A 24701-nucleotide genomic window follows, 5' to 3' on the forward strand; every position below is an offset into this window, starting at 1 on the left:
GAGACCTAATTAAACTTAAAAGTTTTTGCACAGCAAAGGAAATGACAAACAAGATGAAAAGACAACCCTCAGAGTGGGAGAAAATAATAGCAAAGAAACCAACTGACAAAGGATTAATTTCCAAAATATACAAGCAGTTCATACAACTCAATGCCAGAAAAACAAAACCCAATCAAAAAGTGGGGAAAAGACCTAAACAGACATCTCTCCAAAGAAGACATACCGATGACTAACAAACACATGAAAAGATGCTCAACTCCACTCATTATTAGAGAAATGCAAATCAAAACTACAATGAGATATCACCTCACACCAGTCAGAATGGTCATCATCAAAAAGTCTACAAACAATAAATGTTGTAGAGGATGTGGAGAAAAGGGAATCCTTGTACTGCTGGTGGGAATGTAAACTGACACAGCCAGTATGGAAGACGGTATGGAGATTCCTTTAAAAACTAGGAATAAAACCACCATGTGACCCAGCAATCCCACTACTAGGCGTACACCCTGAGGAAACCAAAACTGAAAAAGATACACGGAACTCAAGGTTCACTGGAGCACTATTTACAATAGCTAGAAGATGGAAGCAACCTAGATGTCCATCGACAGATGAACTGATACAGACACTGTGGTACATGAATACAATGCAATATTACTCAGACATGAAAAAGAATGCATTTGAGTCAGTTCTAATGAGGTGGACAAACCTAGAGCTTATTATACAGAGTCAAGTAAGTCAGAAAGAGAAATATAAATATCATATACTAACACATATATATGGAATCTAGAAAGATGGTACCAGTGAATTTATTTTCAGGGCAGCAACGGAGAAACAGACATAGAGAACAGACTTAGAAACACAGGGGGAGGGGAGGAGAGAGAGGGTGAGGCGTATGGAGAGAGTAACATGGAAACTTACAATACCACATGTAAAATAAGAGGGCCAATGGGAATTTTCTGTAAAACTCACAAACAGGGGCTCTGTAACAATCTGGAAGGGTGGGATGAGGAAGGAGATGAGAGGGAGTTTGGGAGGGAGGGGACACAGGTGCACCTACAGCTGATTCTTGTTGATGTCTGGTGGAAAACAACAAAATTCTATAAAGGAATTATCCTTCGACTGAAAAATAAATAAATACATAAAAAAGGAATTCTAGGCTTAACAGTTATGTTCTAATTTGTTATCAGATTTTAACATTTTAATTTAGTATAGTAAGTAAACTTCATCATTTATTCATGGACTTAAAAATATATTACAATTTATATTTCAGCTTTAAGAACATTTTTATGCTATTTTAAAGGATTTCCTTTGGTAAGCAGAATATACACAGGAATATACATATATACACGGATAAATGTACAATGTATGCTACCTTACCTCCATCACCATCATCTGATCCTCTGAAACTAGGATCTTTTAACATATCCAGTTCAGCTAACATGCGCACATAAAGTGCATTCTGTCTGAAGGAAGGATAAAATCTTTCATCTCGAAGCATCAATTCATACACCTTATTGAAATAAATCAAGATATTCAATCATTAATACAAATAATGTAGTAATCTCCACCAAAAAAAAAAAAGAGATTTCAACAAAAGCTAGACAAAGGTATTACTCCAATGAATTATAGGCTCCATATTTATAAGATGTCAGTAATAAGACTATGTCACAACTAGAGATATTTTTCTGGCCCCTCTAGAATCTAAATTATACTGAAAAGGGTCCTACTGCAAAACAAGTCACAGGACAGCAGTTATATATAGTGCTCTACAAAGTCGTGTCCTCTAAGAAACAAATCCAAATACACAAAGGCTCAAAGCACATATTAAAATAGTGAATCTGTTATTTATACATCATCTATTCATAAAATTCTAGAATCTGTATCTGTCACTTTAGCCAGATTCAAAGTAAACAACCCAGCATAGGGATTTTCCGCATTTTTACAGTAAATAAGCAAAGAAAAACTGGCTACTTTGTGAAACATTATTACCATAACACATCTTTTTAGTTATCACACTGTACTTTCATAACACTTCAATAACCTTTTACAGACAAATTACAAGCATATAGACATATATATTGTTTTCAAAAAAGATATAATGATAAATGTTGTACATAATACCTTCCTTTGAATGTCATCAAAGATTTCAGGGGTTGGATCTTCATGATTCAAAGTATCTGCTAATTTTGCTACCAAATAATCATCAACAGTAACTCTTGGAGATGCCTGACAGAGAAAAACACAAGTAGCACTGATCTTTGAAATTTCTAAATACAAGTTAAGCCATCATAGTAGGAGAATTAAATAATTTGTTGTTCAGTCACCCAGTCATGTCCGACTCTGCAACCCCATGGACTGCAGCATGGTAGGCTTCCCTGTCCTTCACTATCTCCCTAAGTTTGCTCAAAGTCATGTCTACTGAGTCAGTGATGCCATCCAACCATCTCATCCTGTCGCTCCCTTCTCCTCCTACCCTCAAATCTTTCCCAGCATCAGGGTCTTTTCCGCTGAGTTGGCTCTTTGCATCAGGGAGCCGAAGTAGGACAATTAAATAATGGAATCATAGTACTAAAAGTAACTGCAAAAAAAATCCTTGGTTTGTATATGACACCTTGATGTTTAAAGGCTGAAATCAGAGCTAGTATTTTTCTGGCCATGAGGTACTTACTACACGGTAGACTTGTTAGACAAACGTGGATTTAAATCCTAACTTTTGCTGAGCAAGTTTCCTGTCACAAGGCTTAACTTACTCACGCTGTAAGATGGAGATAAACACTGCATGTGATTACTGTGAGGAGAAGAGAGAGCTGCGTAAGGCGTGTGTGTCCAGCTCACCACGCATCACTGCTGAGCGCTCAGGAGTCCTAGATGCGCACTTAATGAAATGTCAAGAGTATGCCACGTTGCTACTTATCATTTAACACCAGAAACAATCCTTCTGAATGGCACTTAAAAGCGACTGTCTTTATCCTAATTCAGTTTTATAATACTGCAGCAAAGTATCAGCATGATAAGGGACAGAAAAATATTTGAAAAGTTATTTTGTTTCAATAACTTTCATCTCAAGGTGCATAATGTGACAGATACTACAGACATTCTTCAGCATGTTAACCTTTGTATTTTTAAGTCTGAAGGCTATGGAGAATAAATGAGTGATTAAATGATGGTAACTTTTAGAGACAGTACCAAAAGAATGCATTGTTTAAGCAATTTCTCTATGCTACCTATTAGACTATCTAAGGAACAGAAATATATAAATCAAGAGAAGAAAAAGTATGTAAGTATTCTGGGCATACATCCAGACAAAACTGTAATTTAAAGATAAATGCACTCTCATGTTCAAAGTAGAACTATTCACAACACCCAAGGCATAGAAACAACCTCACGTTCAACGAGAGAGGAAAGGATAAAGACGTGGTACATACACAATGGAGTATTTCTCAGCCATAAAAAGGAATGAAATAAAGTCATATGCAGCAGCATGGATAGACCTAGAGATTATCATACTAAGCGAAGTAAGTAAGAAAGAGAAAGACAAATTACCGTATCACTTATACGCACAATGTAAAACACGACACAAATGAACTTATTCCCTGGTGGCTCAAATGGTAAAGCGTCTGCCTATAATGCGGGAGGTCCGGGTTTGATCCCTGGGTCGGGAAGATCCCCTGGAGAATGAAATGGCAACCCACTCCAGTAATCTTGCCTGGAAAATCCCATGGATCAAGGAGCCTGGTAGGCTACAGAGTTGCAAAGAGTTGGACACAACTGAGCGACCTCACTTCACAGAAGAGAAACAGACTCATAAACACAGAGAAGAGACCGGAGACTGCCAAGGGGGAGAGAGGATGCAGGAGGGATGGAATGGAAGCTTGGGATTAACAGATGCACACTAGTATATATACAATGATAAACAACGAGGTCCTACTGTATAGCCCAGGAACCACACTCGATACTCTGTGAAAAACCATAATGGAGAAAAATATGAAAAGGAATGTGTGCATGTGTAAATGAATCACTTCGCTATACAGCAGAAATTAACACAATACTACGTACCAACCATTCTTGAACAAAATTTAAAAAAAAATTTTTTTAAGTAAGTAAACAGGAGGGTATGAATGTGCAGCATAAGGGCTATACAACTTCTAATGTCCCCTTGTTAATTCAACACTCTTAGAAGTAAACTCAGGGAGGTAGTGTGGTGGTACTTTTTTGGTTCTTGTGAGGGGGTTTTTGGAAGAAGAAGAAAAGGACACTTACCTATTACTTGTTTGTGTATGGGTGTGGTGTTCCCTTCCCCCCCACCCCTCTCACCCTGAAGTAACAACAGAAGAACTCAACAGCTTCAACTATTCGACAAAGATCAGAGAGGAACATGATTTAAGGTAGTTTCTGTCCTTTCATGTGCCCTCTGAGCTCACTACACTCAGTTTCTAGGAAATAAGAGACAAATTTGAAAATAACATTTGCAATTTATCTAGCTTAATTTTTTCTATAATCTCAGGTACACAGAATTAGATTAAGCCTTATCCTTGGAATACGGTAAGCAATACTTTCAGAGAGCTAACGTTGGGCATAACTAACCAAGTCCCTTTTAAAAAAAAGAACGGTAATACAGGAGAAATATTTGCACATATGCTATTACTTTAACATAAAAATACAAAAATTGCATGTTTTTTCCAAAATTATCTATTAGTCTGTATTGTTTACTTCCATATTACACAAATGTAGTTATTTAAACAAAATGACTAGTTAACAGTGGCAATTGAAAATTAACAGGACTGATCAAAAAATATGTTTGAGAAAACAAAACAATATACTTAATAATATTCCTGTTCTCTGATACAGAAACTTATTTTAACATTTTTTAAACTTTTAATCTAAATTTAAAATTGGTAGGCAGTACCACTGTTTATTCTTAAAATACATAAATCTAAGACTTTTTAAAAGATTATACACATAATAGGACTAATAAATAGATATATCTATATTTAATAAAAAATAAACAATTACATTTACCTTTTATTCTATGATCTTGTAGGGAATTTTTGTGTGCCTTTTTAAACAATACTTTTCTGATCTGCCTGCAGCTTTCAGGACAATCCTTTATTTTATACAGTGGTATAACTAAATACAATCAACTATAAAATAAAATTCACTATGACTTTCGGCTCTGCTCTTGAGCCTTTATCATATTTATTTATCTTACCACTGCAATGTCATGACACCAGGTGAAATATCCTTTCAATAAAATTATTTAGGCAAAGAATAACGGGATTTTAATCTACAGGGATTTGTTTCCAGCTTTCCCAAAAAAGCGTCTATCAACTTCGTATCTCCAGGTTTGTTTGGTAGACCAGCTGTTTGTCAATCAGGTTCTCTGCATCTATGAATTCATCATACAAGTTGCCCATGTCTAAAATGCCTATTTTTTAAGTACTTCAAAGCATAATGGATGTCATAAGTTAACAACCTCTCCTTTTCAAGGAAAATGGTTCTAAAACGCATAGATCATTTAAACGTGTGAGAATAAAGGAGCATTCCAAAGAAATTATAGTTTTATTAAAGAAAGTGAGAAAACTGTGTTTAAGCTGGCTGTTCCTTTCTGGTGATATTTGAGTTCTCAATAGCTTTATTTCCAAAAAATGAGTTATTTTCTTCATTGTATGAGTTCTTGCTATAGCCTACACGTACTCAGTTCCATACGTCTATTTCAAGGTTAATTTTAGTCCCTTCAAAAATCATTCAATAGTTTTAGAGAAAAATCATATAAATTTGTTTACTTAATTCTTTTCGCCACACACATTCTTGATATATTTTCAAATGAAAGATGGATATTATTCTTGTCCCATGCTTTAAAAAATATGATTACTGCCAACAATGGCATCTTTTCTACTGCTGGCAACAATGACAGCCATCTGGAAGGCAAATGTCTAAAGCTATCTCTCCTGACATTTTTGTAATGTCAAAATCTCATAAAGCTGAAACAGTAGTATTATTCAGAACATACAGGTACAGGAAAACTGTATGTGAAAGTAAGTGAATAATTAGAGAAAACTGGCTTCATCAGAAAGCAAGAAAGTAAGGCCAGGCAAAGGATAACATAGGGATCTTTTAAAATACAGATAAGTAGTTCAGTCGTGTCCGACCCTTTGCGACCCCACGGACTATACAGTCCATGGAGTTCTGCAGATCCGAATCCTGGAGTGGGTAGCCTCCAGGGAATGTTTCCAACCCAGGTGTCCCGCATTGCAGGTGGATTCTTTACCAGCTGCACCACAAGGGAAGCAATTTAAAATATACCGGACGTTCTACTTCTAAAGCTGAATGGAGTGTATAAAGGCATTTGTTATACTATTATTCTTAAAACTGCGTACTCTTTTAAATACAATATATTTCATAAGGCAAAAATGTAAGCAAATGCACAAATGAGTGGTTTCCAAATAATATATATACTTAAAATTAAAATACAATTCTGTGCTAATAAGTATGAATTAAAAGGTATTATAGCATATAGTCATTAAAAATACTGGAGTGTGAATCTTGAGGACTTTTGTCCATATTCATGAGGTACATCAGTCTGTAGTTTTCTAAATGATGTCTTTGTCTTTGATGTGAGAATAACACTAAATTCATAAAATGAGTTGTAAAGTGTTTCCTTTTTCTCTGTTTTCTGGAAGAGTTTGTGAAATACTGGTATTATTTCTTCTTGAAATATATGACAGAATTCACTAGTAAAGCCATTTAGGCCTGGGCTTTTCTTTGAAAGATGATTTTTAATTATTAATTAAATTTATTTACTCTATTTCCTATTCTTCCTGAGTCAGTCTGACAATCAGTGTATCCCCAGAAATGTGTCCATTTCATCTAAATCGTCTAATCTGTTGTCATATAGTTGTTCGTAATACTTCCTTACGGGGCATCCCGGGTGGCTCAGTGGTGAAGAATCCACCTGTCAATACAGGGTTCGACACCTGGGTTGGGAAGATCCCCTGGAGAAGGAAATCACAACTCATTCCAGTATTCTTGCCTGGGAAATCCCATGGACAGAGGAGCCTGGCCGGCTACAGTCTATGGGGTCGTAACAGAGTTGGATACAACTTAGCGACTGAACAACAATAGTATTTCCCTGTAGTCCTTTTAATTTCTATAGTCAGTGGTGATGCTTCCTCCTTCATTTATGATTCTGGTGATCTGTATCTTTTTTTACTGGCCAACCGAGCTAAAGGTTTCTAAATTTCATCGTTCATTTTACAACTTTTGATTGTACTACTGATTTTTCACTATTGTCTTTCTGTTTCCTATTTCACTGATTTCCATTTTAATCTTTACTATTTCCTTCCTTCTGTTTGCTTAGATTTGTTGTGCTTTTCTTTTTCTAGATTTTTAAGAGGGAAATGTATATTGCTGATGTGACATCTTTCTTTCTTTCTAATCAGGCATTTAAAGCTACACATTTCCCTCTACACACTTCTTTAACCGCATCCCATAAATTTTGATGCATTGTTTTTTTCATTTTCATTCAATTGAAAATATTTTCTAATTTCTTTCTGAAGTTTTTGACACAGATACTATTTAGAAATATGTTGCTTGATTTTCAAAATTTCCTCAAATCCCTTTTGTTCTTGATTTCTAATTAATTCTACTATGAGAAACTAACATATTTATATGTAATTTTAATGCCTCTAAAATGAGTTGTTTTATGGCCTAACTTATGATCTTTCCTGGAAAAGGAAATGGCAACCCACTCCAGTATTCTTGTCTGAAGAATCCTGTGGACAGAGGAGCCTGGTGGGCTGCCATCCACTGGGTTGCACAGAGTCAGACACGACTGAAGTGACTTAGCAGAAGCAGCAGCATGACCTATCCTGGAGAATGCTCCATGTGTATGCTTGAAAATAACACTGTTGTTAGGAGAAGTATTCTACAGATGTATTTGGTCTAATTGGTCTAAAGTATTGTTCAATTCTTGTACCTCCTTGGTCATTTTCTATCTAACTGTTTTACCAGTTTTGAGAGGACTGAAGTCTCTAACTGTTACTGCTGAATTGTCTATTTCTCCCTCAGTTCTGTCAGTTTGTGCTTCATGTATGTGTGGGCTCTGCTGTTTTATCATCCTGATCAACTGACCCTTCTACTATAAAATGTCCCTTGTTTCTCTAGTAACATTTTCTGTCTTAAAATCTATGATCTAATATTAGTATAACCACTCCAGCTCTGTTTTACTGTTTTCAAGGTTTACCTCTTACTTCCTATTATCTAAAGTTGTGTGACACTGAATCTTAACTCTGTTATTTAGTATCCACATGACCCTGGACAAGTTAATTCAATTTTCTAATTTAATCAATTTCTTCACCTATACAATGAGAATAATATACAAAAGCTATTATCAGTATAAAACAAGGCAATGTAAGGCAGTTGTGCATAGCAGCATGAACAATGGATATTTACAAGTACTACAAATCATTATCATCTTCTTTGGCAGCATCATTATTAATTTCAATTATTAATAATCTACCATTATTAATGACACTGTCAAGGAAGAAAACAAAATGTATTCTCAAATAAATCAAAGTATATCCTCACCTTTTCTGATAAATACTGTTCATAAATTCCAACAGCAGCTGCTCTTAAAAGACCTTTGGTTTGGTTGGTTTGATGTTTTCCATCTTTCTGACGACTTGATAAAACTTCTAGCTGCTGTTGGGCTGTGACACGGTATCCTTCCACTGTCATCCAAAAGAAGAGATGTGCCTGACCTCCAGTTTGCTGCATGTAGTCTACCAAACAAAATCCATAACAACAGAGATATTAAAGTCACAGAGTTTTGAGTGCATACAGCTGTAAGACAAGTTAAGAAAGATAGTATTTGAAAGTTTTAAATACTTAAAACTCTGCATTTTGAACATGTTTAGAAAATATTGGAGGTTAAAAAAACGTCATATCATAAATTGGTTAAGCTGAAGAGACCAATTATGCAGAAAAAAGAAATGGAAGTACATTTTAAAAAACATCTGATTTTTCATGAAAACACCTCTTGGGAATAAAGCTGCCAGGGAAGGCTTCATCAGAAATAAACTACTTCACCAACATTCAGCTTCCATTCTCAATAAAAATTATTAGTCATAGTATTACTATTATACCACATGTATTAAAAATAAAGATTGGGCTCTTCAACAAGCCATGCATTTCTTTTTGTTCATGAATATGAAGTCTCAGGGAGCTTTGCTGGAAATATCCCCTAGATAAAAGCAATTCTGATGTAACATTAATAAAATCAGTAAACATTTATATATAAAATGGTATGAAAATAAGACCCTTCCCCTGTTCATGCACAAAATTGATACAAGCAGGTTATATATACCATGCTTTCCTGACAAAGTCTCTTTCTCAAATAATTAAAATTCATACTAGAATCTCTTGGGGTTTATTTAAAAGCAGATTAGCAAATGCACACTGGAACTACAGTAAGCATTTATTTCCTTAAAACCAAACAAATCTCTATCCCTATGGTTTCCAAAAAAAGTGCGGGATATTTCGGAAAATGAGGAGTGGAAGAGAGATACATATGGCATGCCTAATATCAAGTATTTAAAATTTAACAATATATACAATTATAAAAAACTTGAGGGTTATGTTATTTTTATAAAATGGATTTACCTACCCATAAAAAACTGCAGTGCGACATTGTCTACAAGAATGCTGTCCAGGGGGACTGTGCAAAGCTTCCCAAAGTTTGCTGCCAGTTTCACAGTATTTATTTCCTACAAATAAAAGTTTTTCAGATTAACATCTCATCTATCCACTCACTACATTAAAGATCCTTACATAGACGTAAAAAATTAAGTTAAAATGGAATAAAGTCTTCTTTTCTTGTACAGGTGGGTTACCAATAAAAAGTATCAGCTGACTGAATTTCCTGGAGTTATTTTAAGAGCTGCTTATTAAACGTACACTAAACGTACAATAAGCACTCATTTCTTCTAACAAAAAATAAACCTAAATGTATTTTCATGTATTCTCTATTTTTACCCATTCCAAACAAAAATGAACATGATAGGGACTAAAGGGGATATTATGTTGAAGAATAAACAAATCCCAATATTTTCAAGTACATGATGAAGTCTACCTACTAGAAAAAAATAAAATATTCCTAACTAGTAGATTTGCTAATTGGGTAAAAATTCTGAATCTTTGTATAAAATGTGTTTCTTTTCAGTCTACCTAAATGGTAAATTATATAAACTTCAAAGCAAGGAAACTACCTATATATAGAGAAAAAAGTTTTTAACAGGTTCAAAATTTAGAGAATCTACACATCCAGCACTGTGCTAGATGCATTACACATATTACTTCATTAAATCTCCACAGCAATCCTATTGGATAAACATCACCAATCCCACTCAACAGATAAGAAAATTGATGATCAGAAAAGTTGCCTATGATAGCAAAGCTGGTCAGAATGAATCAGTGTCCTCAAAGTCTGATGCCCTTTCCACAAAAACCAACAATGTTTCTGCAAATGATTTCCACCAGCTTCTCTGCATTTCCAAATCCATACTCACAAACCTCTATTTTCAAAAAAAGATGCACAGGTTTTCTGAAAGTTAGATAAGGCTGCCTTATTCAGGGGCAGATACTAAATTAGGCATAGGTGATACATAAAGGAAAAGGAAGATGATTTGAAAAGAGGAGAAAAAAACTTCTCTTGTAATTAGTATCTCCTCTTCATATAAGAACATAAGAACAACAAGAGATTACTGATTTGAAATTATTGGGGTAAAGCAATCTACTGCAAATTGCACTCATTTCACATACTAGCAAAGTAATGCTAAAATCCTTCAAGCTGGACTTCAACAGTATGTGAAACAAGAATTTCCAGATGTATAAGCTGGATTTAGAAAAGGCAGAGGAAGCAGATCAAATGGCCAACATCCACTGGATCATCGAAAAAGAGCAAATTCCAGAAAAACATCTACTTCTGCTTCACCGACTATGCTAAAGCCTCTGACTGTGTGGATCACAACAAACTGGAAAATTCTTCAAGAGATGGGAATATCAGACCACCTTCCTGTCTCCTGAGAAACCTGTATGTAGTCAAGAAGTAACAGTGAGCATCAGTCATGGGACAACAGACTGGTTCAAAATTGGGAAAGGAGTATATCAAGGCTGTACACCGTCACCTTGCTTATTTAACTTATATGCAGATGACATCATGCAAAATGCTAGGCTGGATGAAGCTCAAGCTGAAATCAAGACTTCCTGGAGAAATATAAGTAATCTCAGACATGCAGATGACACCACCCTAATGGCAGAAAGTGAAGAGGAACTACAGAGCCTCTTGATGAAGGTGAAAGAGAGTAAAAAAACTGGCTTAAAAACTCAACATTCAAAAAACTAACATCATGGCATCCGGTCCTATCACTTCATGGCAAGTAGAAGGGAAAGCAATGGAAACTGACAGACTATTTTCTTGTGCTCCAAAATCACCGTGGAAGGTAACTGCAGCCATGAAATTAAAAGAATTTAATTTTTTTGAAAGAAAAGCTATGATAAACCTAGACAGCCTATTAAAAAGCGGAGACATCACCCTGTCGACAAAGGTCCACATTGTCAAAGCTATGGTTTTTCCAGTAGTGAAAGTTGGACTATAAAAAAGGCTGAACACCAAAAAACTGATGCTTTCAAACTGTGGTGTTGGAGAAGACTCTTGAAAGTCCCTTGGACTGCAAGGAGATCAAATCAGTCAATCCTAAAGGAAATCAATCCTGAATATTCATTAGAAGGACTGATGTTGAAGCTGAAGCTCCAATACTTTGGCCATCTGATGGGAAGAGTCAACTAACTGGAAAAGATCCTGATGCTGAGAAAGATAGAAGGCAGGAAGAGAAGGGGACAACAGAGGATGAGATGGCTGGATGGCATCACTGACTCGATGGACATGAGTTTGAGCAAACTCCAGGAGATGGTGAAGGACAGGGAAACCTGGCATGCTGCAGGCCATGGGGTCACAGAGTTGGACACGACTGAGCGACTGAACAACAACAAAGCAATCTAGCACCAGCACATGACTTCCCCTATCTCAGTCTTCCTTCCTCAGATTTTATCACTTCTTGGTTCTGTCCAGCAGCAGCTCTATAGATATGGGATGGAGAAGAGTATTCACTATCACTTTATTTGTAATAAAAAGAATAAAGCATCTCTAAGATTTTAAGATGAGCAGTATGGTTAAAAAACCTCTATCTCTGAAGATTCTGAATTTTCATCCAAAGGAATACATGCTATGTCTTGAGCTATTAAAAAAGGTAAAGCTTCATATTCAAATCAGAATTGACAAGCTTCCAAACAAGATTTCTAAATTTTAAAAGGAATTCAGTATCAAAAATTATTTAGGCAAACAGACTTAAATAATGATGCTTAAGGATCACCAAGGGCTTCCCTGGTGGCTCAGCAGTAAGGAATCTGCCTGCCACTGCAAGAGACATAAGAGAGGAGGGTTCATTCCCTGGGTGGGGAAGATCCCCTGGAGGAGGGCATGGAAACCTACTCCAGTATTCTTGCCTTGAGAATCCCATGGACAGAGGAGCCTGACAGGCTACGGTCCATAGGTTCGCAAAGAGTTGGACACAAGCATCACTAACTTTAAGATCTAGGTAGGGTAACTAGATAAAGAAACAACAATCACAAGTGAAACCATATTATTCTTCTATTCTGAATTTACATGCGTATATAAATTCATTTTAAAATATAGTTAACTGAACAAAGACAGACATACATACATCTGCACACACATTTATGACAAATATAGGCCTCAAATAATGTGTAAGTTATAATTAAACTAGCAAACTAAACTCAAAATTTAAAAATAAGTCTTCTATTCCTTAAGGAATTTAAGTACACTGCAAAATTACAAGACCAAAGAGTCACAAATCAATTTCCAATAGAAAACAGGCATAAAAAAGGTGATTACACTAAAAACTAAAGGTAGTAAAAAATTTGTTTCAAAGCCCCAAATCTCTGCTCTCTTTTACAATGAAACTCATCCAAACAGCTACCTATAATCACTGTTTCTAATTCATTTCTTCCCATTTTCTCCTGACTGACTCCCATCAGGGTTTTTCTCCACTATTCAACCAAAATGCTCTCATGGATCACCAATAATGCCCCTGTGGCAAACCCAACAGTCAATTCTAAATCTTCATTTTACTCAACTTATTAGTAGTCTGTGATACACCTGATCTCTGACTTTTTTCAGCATTTTCTATACTTTGCTTCTAGGATATCACACTCCTTTCCTTCAATCTCAACAGTCATTTACAGTTTGTTTGACTAGATCTTTCACTTCGTCTTAAACACTAGTAACTGAAGTGCCTCAGGACAAAGTCTTTGATATCTTCTTTCTTAAACTCATTCTTTTAAGTAATCTCATCCAATCTCTCAACTTTAAACAAGCAGCTGATAATCCTGAGGATTCTCAAAGTTTATTTCATTCACAAAATTTCCCTTGAAGTTGAATTTACCAATTAGAATGTCTACTTTAACATCAAACAGGGATCTCAAGCTAAAACATTCAAAACTTGATTCTCTCTTCCAAACTTCCTCCTCCCTCAGTTTTACTCATTTTAGTGAATAACAACACTATTCATGCAGGTGCTCAGTCCAAAAAACTTCGGAATCATCCTTGAATTCTTTTTTCTCTCTAAACCCACATTTAACACATTAGCAAATACTGTCTCCAATTAACTTCTCACATGAACCCCCCCAGACATCTCTTACTAAACAAAAACAAGAGTCGTGTAAATGATCTGTTAGTTTCCATTCTTGTCTCCACCACTCCACCACAATCTACTCATCACAAAGAGCCCAAGTAATCATTTTACCTCATAAGTCTGATTATGTCACTTGCCAGGGCGAATGTCCAATGGATTTCTATCACAGCCAGATTTTTAAAAATCTTACTGTGGAAGGTAAAACCACGTATGATCTAACCCCTAAGGTTCCTCTCTAAATTCATTCCTACTACAAATCCTATCATACATTCCATACCAGTCACAATGAGTGAAGTCGCTCAGTCGTGTCCGACTCTTCAGGACCCCATGGACTGTAGCCTACCAGGATCCTTAGTCCAAGGGATTTTCCAGGCAAGAATACTGGAGTGGGTTGCCATTTCCTTCTCCAGGGGATCCTCCCGACCCAGGGGTTGAATCCGGGTCTCCCACATTGTAGGCAGACACTTTACCGTCTGAGCTACCAGGGAAGACCAGGCACGTTCCTATTCCAGGGACTTCACATTTGCTCTCACCTTTGCATGAAAGATTTAAAAAAGAAAAAAAAAATTCCACAGGAGTCTCTCATATTATTCAGATCTCTCTATGCTCAAATGTCACCAGATCTCTGAGCACCTATCTAAGCCACTCTGACATTCTCTACCACCCTACTTTGCTTTACTTATTTTCTTTCACATTTTAGGTTTTTTTTTTTTTACATTTTATTTTTTCACATTTCACTTACTTTTCCATTTTTTACATAATATATCAATTTATATATTGGTTTATTTTCTGATTCTGCAACGAAAATGTAAGCTTCATGAGAGAGATTTCCATCTGTTAGATCCATCTAAAATGGTGTCCAATGTACAAAATTCAATAAATGCTGAATTTTGAATAAATGACACATGAGTAGATAAATGCATAAATCAAGAAAAAGAATTTACTTTTCATGCAGTATTTTAATCTCATTAGCTTGTTTTAATAAATACTTACTACATTGTATAATATAAATTTTCTCTAACTTTTTAGTTCTTCTGTAAAATGCCACACTGGTTAATACTCGACCTTTTGTTATTTTCTGGATATTTGAATGAAAAGAAATTATCTATAGTTAAATATTAATTCAAGAGTATTTTACTCACTTTGCCTGACTGCAACCGTTGTATTCTTGAGTCACATACTTTCTTCACAAATAATAAGCTATTTATTTGATTTTTGATGGTGTTGATATCTAAAAATAAATTGATTATGAGGTAAAGTGACAGTGTTACTTGTGAAATACTTTAAACATACACTTACTGTAATTTAACATAATAACCAATGAATACAGCAATCATTTTATTTAAAAAAGAAATAACTGGAAATTTTATAGTGAGATTATTTAATTAAAATTAAACTATGTCAATTATCTTTAGCGATAACTGCAATAATAAGAGTCTCATTCAGAAAACTATTGTGCTTTATTCTCAGAACATATTAGCATAATAAAAGTCAGATTCAGTTAAGGTGAAAACAACTAATAACATAAAATGACATTTAGGTAAATTAAAGTTTTGTTTGAATACACAGTAATTGTTAAAGAAGTAAAACATTCTTAAATAAACTACTTACCATCACCAGCTGTATCTAGAGATCGAAGATACTGTAATTCTTCTGCTGCTTTATCTCTGACTGCTTCGAGCTCTCCAATATTGTCACTCAATTTAATAATGTTCATAAAGGCCTCATAGTTGCAATTAGAATCACGGATCTGAAAATAAAATTTAAAACACAGATGGGAGGGAGATTCACGTAAGTGAAAACATAATCTTGAATACCTACCGTGGGCCAGGCACAACTGTCCTCAAACAAAATGAAAATCTCTCCTCATGGTACTTACATTCTTCTGGGTCACAGACTATTAACAAAATAAGTAAGATATTTAGCACACTGTAAAGTAAAGAGCACACTCAGAATGTCTGATGACAGCAAGGCAGCCATGGTGACTAGAGCTAAACCAAAGAAATGCCGAAGAGCACGGGAGATGAGTGCTAATGGAAAAGCAGGCAGGACAGGGTTTAGAAAATGGCTTGGCTTTCACTGTGAATGGAATGAAAAGTTATTGGATTTTAAACATTAAGAGTGGCATTCTCTGACATAAATTTAACAGAACCACTGTAATGACATGAATAACTGTTATTTCATCCTTCTCCAGACACTTGCTATTTAAGATTAAGAATGGAGTAGAACATTAAGTTGGATTTAACCAGAATGTGATTTCACCAAGCAAATAATAAACTGAGAGAGAGAGGAAAGGTAGTTGAGAATGTTGTAAAGGAACTAATGACTCTGACTTTCAATAAATTTAAGCCAAATAAAACAGTAAAGGGAACTATGAAAAGGTAGCCAACTTGGTTGTCCATTCTAAACAGCAGTCCAAGTACTGGTGATTGCCAAAGTTGAGAACTGTGGCGAAAAGAAGTTGGCGGGGGTGGGGGGGCAATAAGCACATGAAAAAATGTTCAAAATCATTCGTCATCAAGGATGTGCAAGTTAACCATAACAAAATGAAAATGCCAAATATCTATCAGAATGTGCAGAGACCAAATTTGGTCTTCACATTCTCAAATAGTGCAAGTAGAAGTACAAAATTATAACACAACTTCAGATAACTACTTGGCGATGTCTCTCACTTTGTATAAATTTTACTTCAATAATAAAAGAAGTAATTATTAAAGACCTGATTTTTCTAATACATTAAGAAACAAGTAAACAGCTGCTCACTAATCTGCTCTAGTAGGGGATAATAATATAAACCAATTAAGTAAACTATTCCACAGTCAGAGAGAACAGTTTACCATTAACTAGTTTGTCCCCAAAAGATATAAAATATATATTTTGAGATAAATAATCCAAATTGGCCCATACTATCTTTAGAAACAACTTAAAAACTTAAAACTTCTGTTAGGTAATATGAACATTTCATTTGGAGGATATATGTTACTACTACACTGCTCTAAACTTTTCCTTTCAAATAAAAATAAACTATACAATTAGATATCATTAATATGAAATTTACCTGGCAGAAAGAGTAAGAACTGAGCCAATTTTATAATACCTATGTGCAAAGGGTTTTCCACATAAATAATGTCAAGAGAATAAACCAGACAACAAAGCAAGCTAAAGATCCTTTATTGATATATTTTTCACTTTTAAATATATTTTCTGATATTTTACAGCAAAGCACAATAGTGATCAATCACTGTTTTAAATAAAAAAGACCCCAACCATCATACATAATAATAGTACCAGTCCAACTATGCAGAGAACAAGTAAAAATCTGGTGGCTTGAATTCTGTTCTGAATATGTGTTAAGTCCCTCAAAAATGTTTTTACCATGTAACTAATTATACAATTAATATAAGCTCAGCAAAATAAAAATTGAAAACTAAAGAAAAATAGAAATAAAAATAATTCCTAACCCCATGAGTGAGAGATAACCATAATATTCTCATAAACTTGCATCCTGTTCTGTACTATAGGTAAGGTTATATAGTACTATAAACTGATTTTTAAGGTTAGTATATGATATTCATTTTTTGTGTTACAAAAAAAAATTTTTTTAAGATATTTACTCTTACTTTACTACTTAAACGTTTTAAAATTTTACCTTTATCCTACTTCTTAAAAAATCACTTATGACATAACCAATACTTGTAGTAAAGTGAAACAAACAAAAGAGAAAACTTAAAATTTTCAGGATACTACCTCTCTATTACAACAGAGGATGAGATGGTTGGATGGCATCACCATTTCAATGTACATGAGTTTGGGCAAGCTCTGCGAGTTGGTAATGGACAGGGAAGCCTGGCGTGCTGCAGTTCATGGGGTCGCAAAGAGTCAGACAGGACTCAGCCACTGAACTGACTGACCTCTCTATTAACATTTCAGTCAGTATACAACTTATCAGAATCACAGTCATTCATAAACATATAATTACTTATATATTTATTTTTAAAGGAATAGATATCTACACACACATCATTTTTAGTTGTCCTTTTCACATAAAAAATAAACACATCTTTTCATATTCATAAAGACATACTATCATCATAGTATAAATAGTATTTATTGCATCAATATTCCTAAACTATTCCTCTATTTTGTTGTTCAGTTGTTCAGTCCTGTCTGACTCTGCGACTCCATGGACTGTAGCACAATAGGCTTCCGTGTCTGTTACTATCTCCCAGAGTTTGCTCAAACTCATGTCCACTGAGTTGGTGACGCCATCCAACCATCTCATCCTCTGTCACCCTCTTATCCTCCTGCCCTCAATCTTTCCCAGCATCGGGGTCTTTTCCAGTGAGTCAGCTCTTCGCAGGTGGCCCAAGTATTGGAGCTTCAGCTTCAGCTTCAGTATCAGTCCTTCTAATGAATATTCAGGACTGATTTCCTTTAGGATTGACTGTCCTTACTGTCCAAGGGAACTCTCAAAAGTCTTCTCCTACACCACAGTTCAAAAGCGTGAATTATTTGGCTCTCAGCTTTCTTTACAGTCCAATTCGCACATCTGTACATGACTACCGGAAAAACCAGCTTTGAGTAGACAGACTTTTGTTAACAAATTGATATTTCTACTTTTTAATATGCTGTCTAGATTTGTCACAGCTTTTCTTCCAAGAAGCAAGTGTCTTTTAATTTCATGGTTGCAGTGACCATCCACAGTGATTTTTGGAGCCCAAGAAAATAAAGTCTGTCACTGTTTCCATTGTTTCCCCATCTATCTGCCATGAAGTGATGGGACCGGATGCCATGATCTTAGTTTTTTGAATGTTGAGTTTCAAGCCAGCTTTTGCACTCTCCTCTTTCACTTTCATCAAGAGGTTCTTCAGTTCCTCTTCACTTTCTGCCATAAGGGTGGTGTCATCTGCATATCTGAGGTTACTGATATTTCTTGAGGCAGTCTAGATTCCAGCCTGAGCTTCATCCAGCCCAGCATTTTGCATGATGTACTTTGCATGTACATTAAATAAGCAAGTGACAATGTACAGCCTTGATACACTCCTTTCCCAATTTTGAACCATAATCGGTTCTAACCATTGCTTCTTGACCTGCATACAGGTCTCTCAGGAGGCAGGTAAGGTGGTCTGGTATTCCCAACTCTTGAAGAATTTTCAACAGTTTGTTGTGATCCACATACAGAGGTTTCAGCATAGTCAATGAAGCAGAAGTAGATGTTTTTCTAGAATTCCCTTGCTTTTTCTATGATCCAAAGGAAGTTGGCAATTTGATCTCTGGTTCCTCTGCCTGTCCTAAATCCTCCTCGTACATCTGGAGGTTCTTGGTTCATGTACTGTTGAGGCCTAGCCTGAAGGATTTTGAGCATTACCTTGCTAGCATGTGAAATGAGTGCATCTGTGCCTCTATGCTGAACACTTAAATTGCTTTCTTTTTTTTAGTATTATTAGCAAGATTGCCATTAGTAGTCTTAAATCAGATTGTTATAACCTTATTTATTAGCACTTTAGGATAAATTTCAGGAGCAGAATTCCTAACCAAAGGTTTATTTTTTAGCTATGGGGATTATGTAAATTTTTAAAGCTCTAGGTACAGCCTAGCAGGACTCTAAATAAGCTGACAAAGGAAATGAAAAATTAAGTTCTGTGAACTCCATGAAAGATTCTAGGAACACAAAGCTAGGAAGACAATTTCTGCCTACAGGTAACCCATAAGCTGATGGGAGAGACAAATATTGTAATAGCAACGACAATGAAAAATGGCAAGTCTGATAATGGATATGATTAAACAAAGAACAATCAAATACTTCCTTCCTAGAAAAGCTAGACAGTAAAAGAAGACAATGTGGGAGAGAAATTTCAGATTCACAAAAAGGAATCAAAGACTTAGGTAACCATCAAAGTAATTCCCAGCAATAGCCCAATTACACACTCTGCCTCAACCATTAATTTGCTGAGGAAAAGCATATACAATCAGAAAAAAAATTAGAACTAGCAAACTTAATAACCACTAACCCTTTGATATATCTGATGAATGAGAAAACTATGAGTTATCTAACTCACTGACACACTACGCAACCTACAGAAACGTATCTGGAACTTAGATCTTCTTCTCAATCTAATGTTCTTTCCTCCATATTTCTCTCTACTATTTAGCATAAAATTTAAATTGCATGCTATTTAAGTATTTCAGATTAATTTAAAATCAAATAGCAGTTTTAAGAAGTACTTATCATCTATACACACAGATAAGAAAACATCCTTTTTTATATTTAAATAAGTAGAAACAGCAGGAACACTGTTAAGGAAGATTATCTTATCAACCTACTTCCTTAAGGAAAATCTGGCTAGTACATTCAACACATAAGCAAACAGAAATATTGAAAATATAAAAGATTACCTTGAGATATATTTTTACTTAATTTCTTTAATAAATTATTGCTTAAATCATCCTGACTTTCAAATCATATTTATACCTTTTAAAAAACTGTTTTAAAAACAAGAGCTGCATTTTAGAAAGTACATACCATCCATATGATATATTGATTAATATAATCAGGATCACTGAGTTGATTTATCAATGGAAGAAGAACTCCACGTGCAAGGATTTCCTAGACAAAAATTTTAAAACACAAAAACAAATTTAACCTCATACACTTCTCAAATCAATAGCACAGTGTAAATTTCCTATCTCAATGCTGTTACTGAAGAAAAGTAAGGTATAGATAAAAAAGTAAACTTGGTAAATGACATGACTTACAAAAAGATGAGCTAGCATACACAAGTTGAGTAAGATGAAACCATCTATATCAACTTAGATACATGGCCACAATAGTAAGTACAGCTGAGTGAAAAAAAGCAAAAGGATACCTCTAAGAAGTTAGCATTTATGTCCATTTTTAAAGGGCAAAACATGGCACTATATGTATTTATGGACTCCTACTTCTATATTAAAAGTATAAAAACAAAAAAAGATAAGATACCAATCAGAACAGTGACTGCTTTCAAGGGAGGGATAGAGCAACTACAGCAAAATGTTAACACTGCTTAAATCTGGTGTGTTGGTGCATAAATGTCTATTGCATTAACCCTCTATACCTGTTGGTCTGAAATTTGTCTAATACAAGATAATAAAATAACATTTATGGTAATACAATTACTTAATATTCTTTGACTATACCTTCCCATTCTCTGCAGCTGTTTACACTTCTATCAAGATTCTGGCTCTCCTCCTAGGACTGACTACAGAATTAATTTTCCAATTAAATAAACTCTGATTGTCCTGATGAACACTATTCACTTATATGTTTAAAATACACTCATGCTTTCTATTTATGGTATTTATCACATACCATTCTTTAAGTAATTCTGTGTCTTCCACTTCTCTTAATACACTACAGCTCTCTAGGAACTTTTTGTATGTGAGTGAGATTAGTTAAAAGAGATAAAAGACTTATCTCTCTTCAAAAATACTCTTATCTTCTCAAGGTCACTATCTTAAATATGGTATGACTTTGATAAACATTAAAGGATGCAAATCAAGAAACTAAGTGGCTCAGATGATAAAGCATCTGCCTACAATGCGGGAGACCTGGGTTCAATCCCTGGGTTGGGAAGATCTCCTGGAGAAGGAAATGGCAACCCACTCCCAGTGTTCTTGCCTGGAGAATCCCATGGACAGAGCAGCCTGGCGGGCTATGGTCCATGCGGTCGCAAAGAGTAGGTCATGACTGACTGACTTCACTTTCACTTTCAAACTGAGACAATACTCTACCTGTTTACTCTTTAGTCCTCTATGCTTGTGATGTCTAAATTTATGAAACAGCATTTCTTACGAATACTAGAAATGCTAAATAGCCACAAGTTTAATAGGATGTTTCACTTCTGTAAGTAAAGGACCAATTTATTTATTCCTTTCTAGATTTCTAATTTATCTGTGCCGTTTTCTGGTGTAAGTTCACAGAAGAGAGCCTTCACTCTGTTTTCCTTTGGAGAAATATTTTATATAAATTCTACTTCTATAAGTTTTACAAGTCTTTGACAACTTTTACCCCATGATCAATTAATATTTCTAAAAGGCACTAATAGAGGCTCCAATAACTTCTTGAAATGTCTTTTAAGACATCCTCCAGTCTCAAATTAGAAAATTGTTTTATTTTGGATTAGCTTTAATCTCTAACCGTTTAAAAATTATATTTATTTATCTATTTCTTCCCTCAAATTATGTATCTGACCACACATGCTCAAATTTTTAAATGTATTCTGTAATGATAAAATTCACAAACAAAAAAGTGCTTTATTCAAAGTTTATTTTCAAAGTGAGTAAAAAACATATGGGTAACCTTTTTGAATAAATTTACTGCTTCATATTAGTTAAGGCAAACAGTCATTATGCCTCTGAAAACTACTCTGATCTCCTAATTTGCCTCATGAAAGAGTTTGGTTAGTCATGTGTATGTGTGTGTGTCTGTGTGTTTAGTTGCTCAGTCATGGACTCTGCAACCTCAATGACTATAACCACCAGGCTCCTCCGTCCATGGGATTCTCCAGGCAAGAACACTGGAGTGGACAGCCATGTTCTTCTACAGGGGATCTTCCTGACCCAGGGATTGAACCCAGGTCTCCTGCATTGCAGGCAGATTCTTTACCATCTTAACCACCAGGGAAGCCCCTAGTTAGTCATATGACTCAATAATTCCTATACAGTTTTAGTGAGAGCAAAATACTGCAAATATTATAAAATATGCTGCAATTTTCACATAATTTTCATATACTTTAAGACAAGCATCAGCTGTCAAATATGAAGATTTAAAAGTTACAGAGTCACTGAGGCCATGAATCTTTAAATCAATAAAACATGGTAATGGGAGAAAGCAGAGGCAATTAAATAGCAATATCTCAGTCAAATGCTGTGATTTGTACAACTCATACAAAGGATTCATATAAAGGAAAGAACTAAGAACTCTCTAATCTGTTATTTAATCTGAACAAAGTGCCTTTTGGGAAAACCTAGATTTAATCATCAACAAAGGAAAGCTGATAAAGAACTAAGTTAACAGAAAAACAAACTGACCACAGAGCTCTACAATTACACTCACTCAATTAGACTCAAGCAAAAAGAAATGAAATATTGGTCTAAAAGAGCAATCTATGGCAAAACATATTTGTTCTTTCTTTAAAGAACCCTACTTATTTTAAACATATTTTAAACCCATGTAACAAGACTGATCGTCATTCCCATCTCCTAAAAGTCAGTTTAATCTTTAAAGAGTAGCAGTAGCATGCGCCCCATAGCCAGCAAGAAGGTCAAATAGGTTTCCTCTCAGATCACCAACTCCTTATTGTCAAAATCAGACTTAAATTGAAGTAGGGAAAACCACTAGGCCATTCAGCTATGACCTAAATCAAATCCCTTACAATTATACAGTGGAAGTGACAAAAAGATTCAAGGGATTAGATCTGAAAGAGTGTCTGAAGAAATCTGGATGGAGGTTTAAGACACTGTATAGGAGTCAGGGATCAAGACTATCCCCAAGAAAAAGAGATGTAAAAAAGCAAAATGGCTGTCTGAGGAGGCCTTACAAATAGCTGTGAGAAGAAGACAAGTGAAAAGCAAAGGAGAAAAGCAAAGACATACCTATTTGAATGCAGAGTTCCAAAGAATAGCAAGGAGAGATAAGAAAGCCTTCCTCATTGCAAAGAAATAGAGGAAAACAGAACAGGAAAGACTAGAATTCTCTTCAAGAAAATTAGAGATACCAAGGAACATTTCATGCAAAGATGGGCACAAAAAGGACAGAAATGGTAGGGACCTAACAGAAGCAGAAGATATTAAGAAGAGGTGGCAAGAATACACAGAAGAACTATACAAAAAAGATCTTCATGACCCAGATAATCACGATGGTGTGATCACACACCTAGAATCAGACATCCTCAAATGCAAACTCAAGTGGGCCTTAGGAAGCATCCCTACGAACAAAGCTAGTGGAGGTGATGTAATTCCAGTTGAGCTCTTTCAAATCCTCAAAGATGATGCTGTGAAAGTGCTGCACTCAATATGCCAGCAAATTTGGAAAACTCAGCAGTGGCCATAGGACTGGAAAAGGTCACTTTTCTTTCCAATCCCAAAAAAAGGCAATGCCAAAGAATGCTCCAACTAATGCACAATGGCACTCATCTTACATGCTAGTCAAGTAATGCTTAAAATTCTCCAAGCCAGGCTTCAACAGTATGAGAACCATGAACTTCAAGATGTTCAGGCTGGATTTAGAAAAGGCAGAGGAATCAGAGATCAAATTGCCAACATCCGCTGGACCATCAATAAAGCAAGAGAGTTCCAGAAAAACATCTATTTCTGCTTTATTGACTAGCCAAAGCATTTGACTGTGTGGATCATGACAAACTGTCGAAAATTCTTAAAGATAGGAATATCAGACCATCTGACCTGCGTCTTGAGAAATCTGTATGCAGGTCAGGAAGCAACAGTTAGAACTGGACATGGAACAACAGACTGGTTCCAAATCAGGAAATGAGCACATCAAGGCTGTATATTGTCACCCTGCTTATTTAACTTATATGCAGAGTACACCATGAGAAACACTGGGCTGGATGAAGCACAAGCTGGAATCAAGATTGCCGGGAAAAGTATCAATAACCTCAGATATGCAGATGACACCACCCTTAAGGCAGAAAGTGAAGAAGAACTAAAGAGCCTCTTGATGAAGGTGAAAGAGGTGAGTGAAAAAGTTGGCTTAAAACTCAACATTCAGAAAACTAAGATCAGGGCACCTGGTCCCATCACTTCATGGCAAAAAGATGAGGAAACTGTGGAAATAGTGGCAGACTTCACTTTTGGGGGCTCTAAAATCACTGCAGATGGTGACTGCAGTCATGAAATTAAAAGACAATTACTCCTTGGAAGAAAAGTTATGACCAA

General features: G+C 35.4%; 1 protein-coding gene across 3 annotated transcripts in view; it reads right to left on the reverse strand.

The window, feature by feature from the left end:
- SNX13 (sorting nexin 13) overlaps positions 1–24701 on the reverse strand; it is a 148433-nt gene that overhangs the window by 46892 nt on the left and 76840 nt on the right. For all 3 annotated transcript variants that reach the window (XM_043871688.1, XM_043871689.1, XM_043871690.1), the window contains 7 exons: positions 20293–20376; positions 15381–15519; positions 14912–15000; positions 9665–9764; positions 8587–8780; positions 2122–2226; positions 1378–1510 (listed from right to left, as the gene is read on the reverse strand). In XM_043871688.1, the coding sequence (XP_043727623.1) occupies positions 1378–1510; positions 2122–2226; positions 8587–8780; positions 9665–9764; positions 14912–15000; positions 15381–15519; positions 20293–20376 (844 nt within the window). The remainder of the gene's footprint in view (positions 1–1377; positions 1511–2121; positions 2227–8586; positions 8781–9664; positions 9765–14911; positions 15001–15380; positions 15520–20292; positions 20377–24701) is intronic.

Source organism: Cervus elaphus, chromosome 18 (genome assembly GCF_910594005.1).
Source record: "Cervus elaphus chromosome 18, mCerEla1.1, whole genome shotgun sequence".
Lineage (NCBI taxonomy): Eukaryota > Metazoa > Chordata > Mammalia > Artiodactyla > Cervidae > Cervus > Cervus elaphus.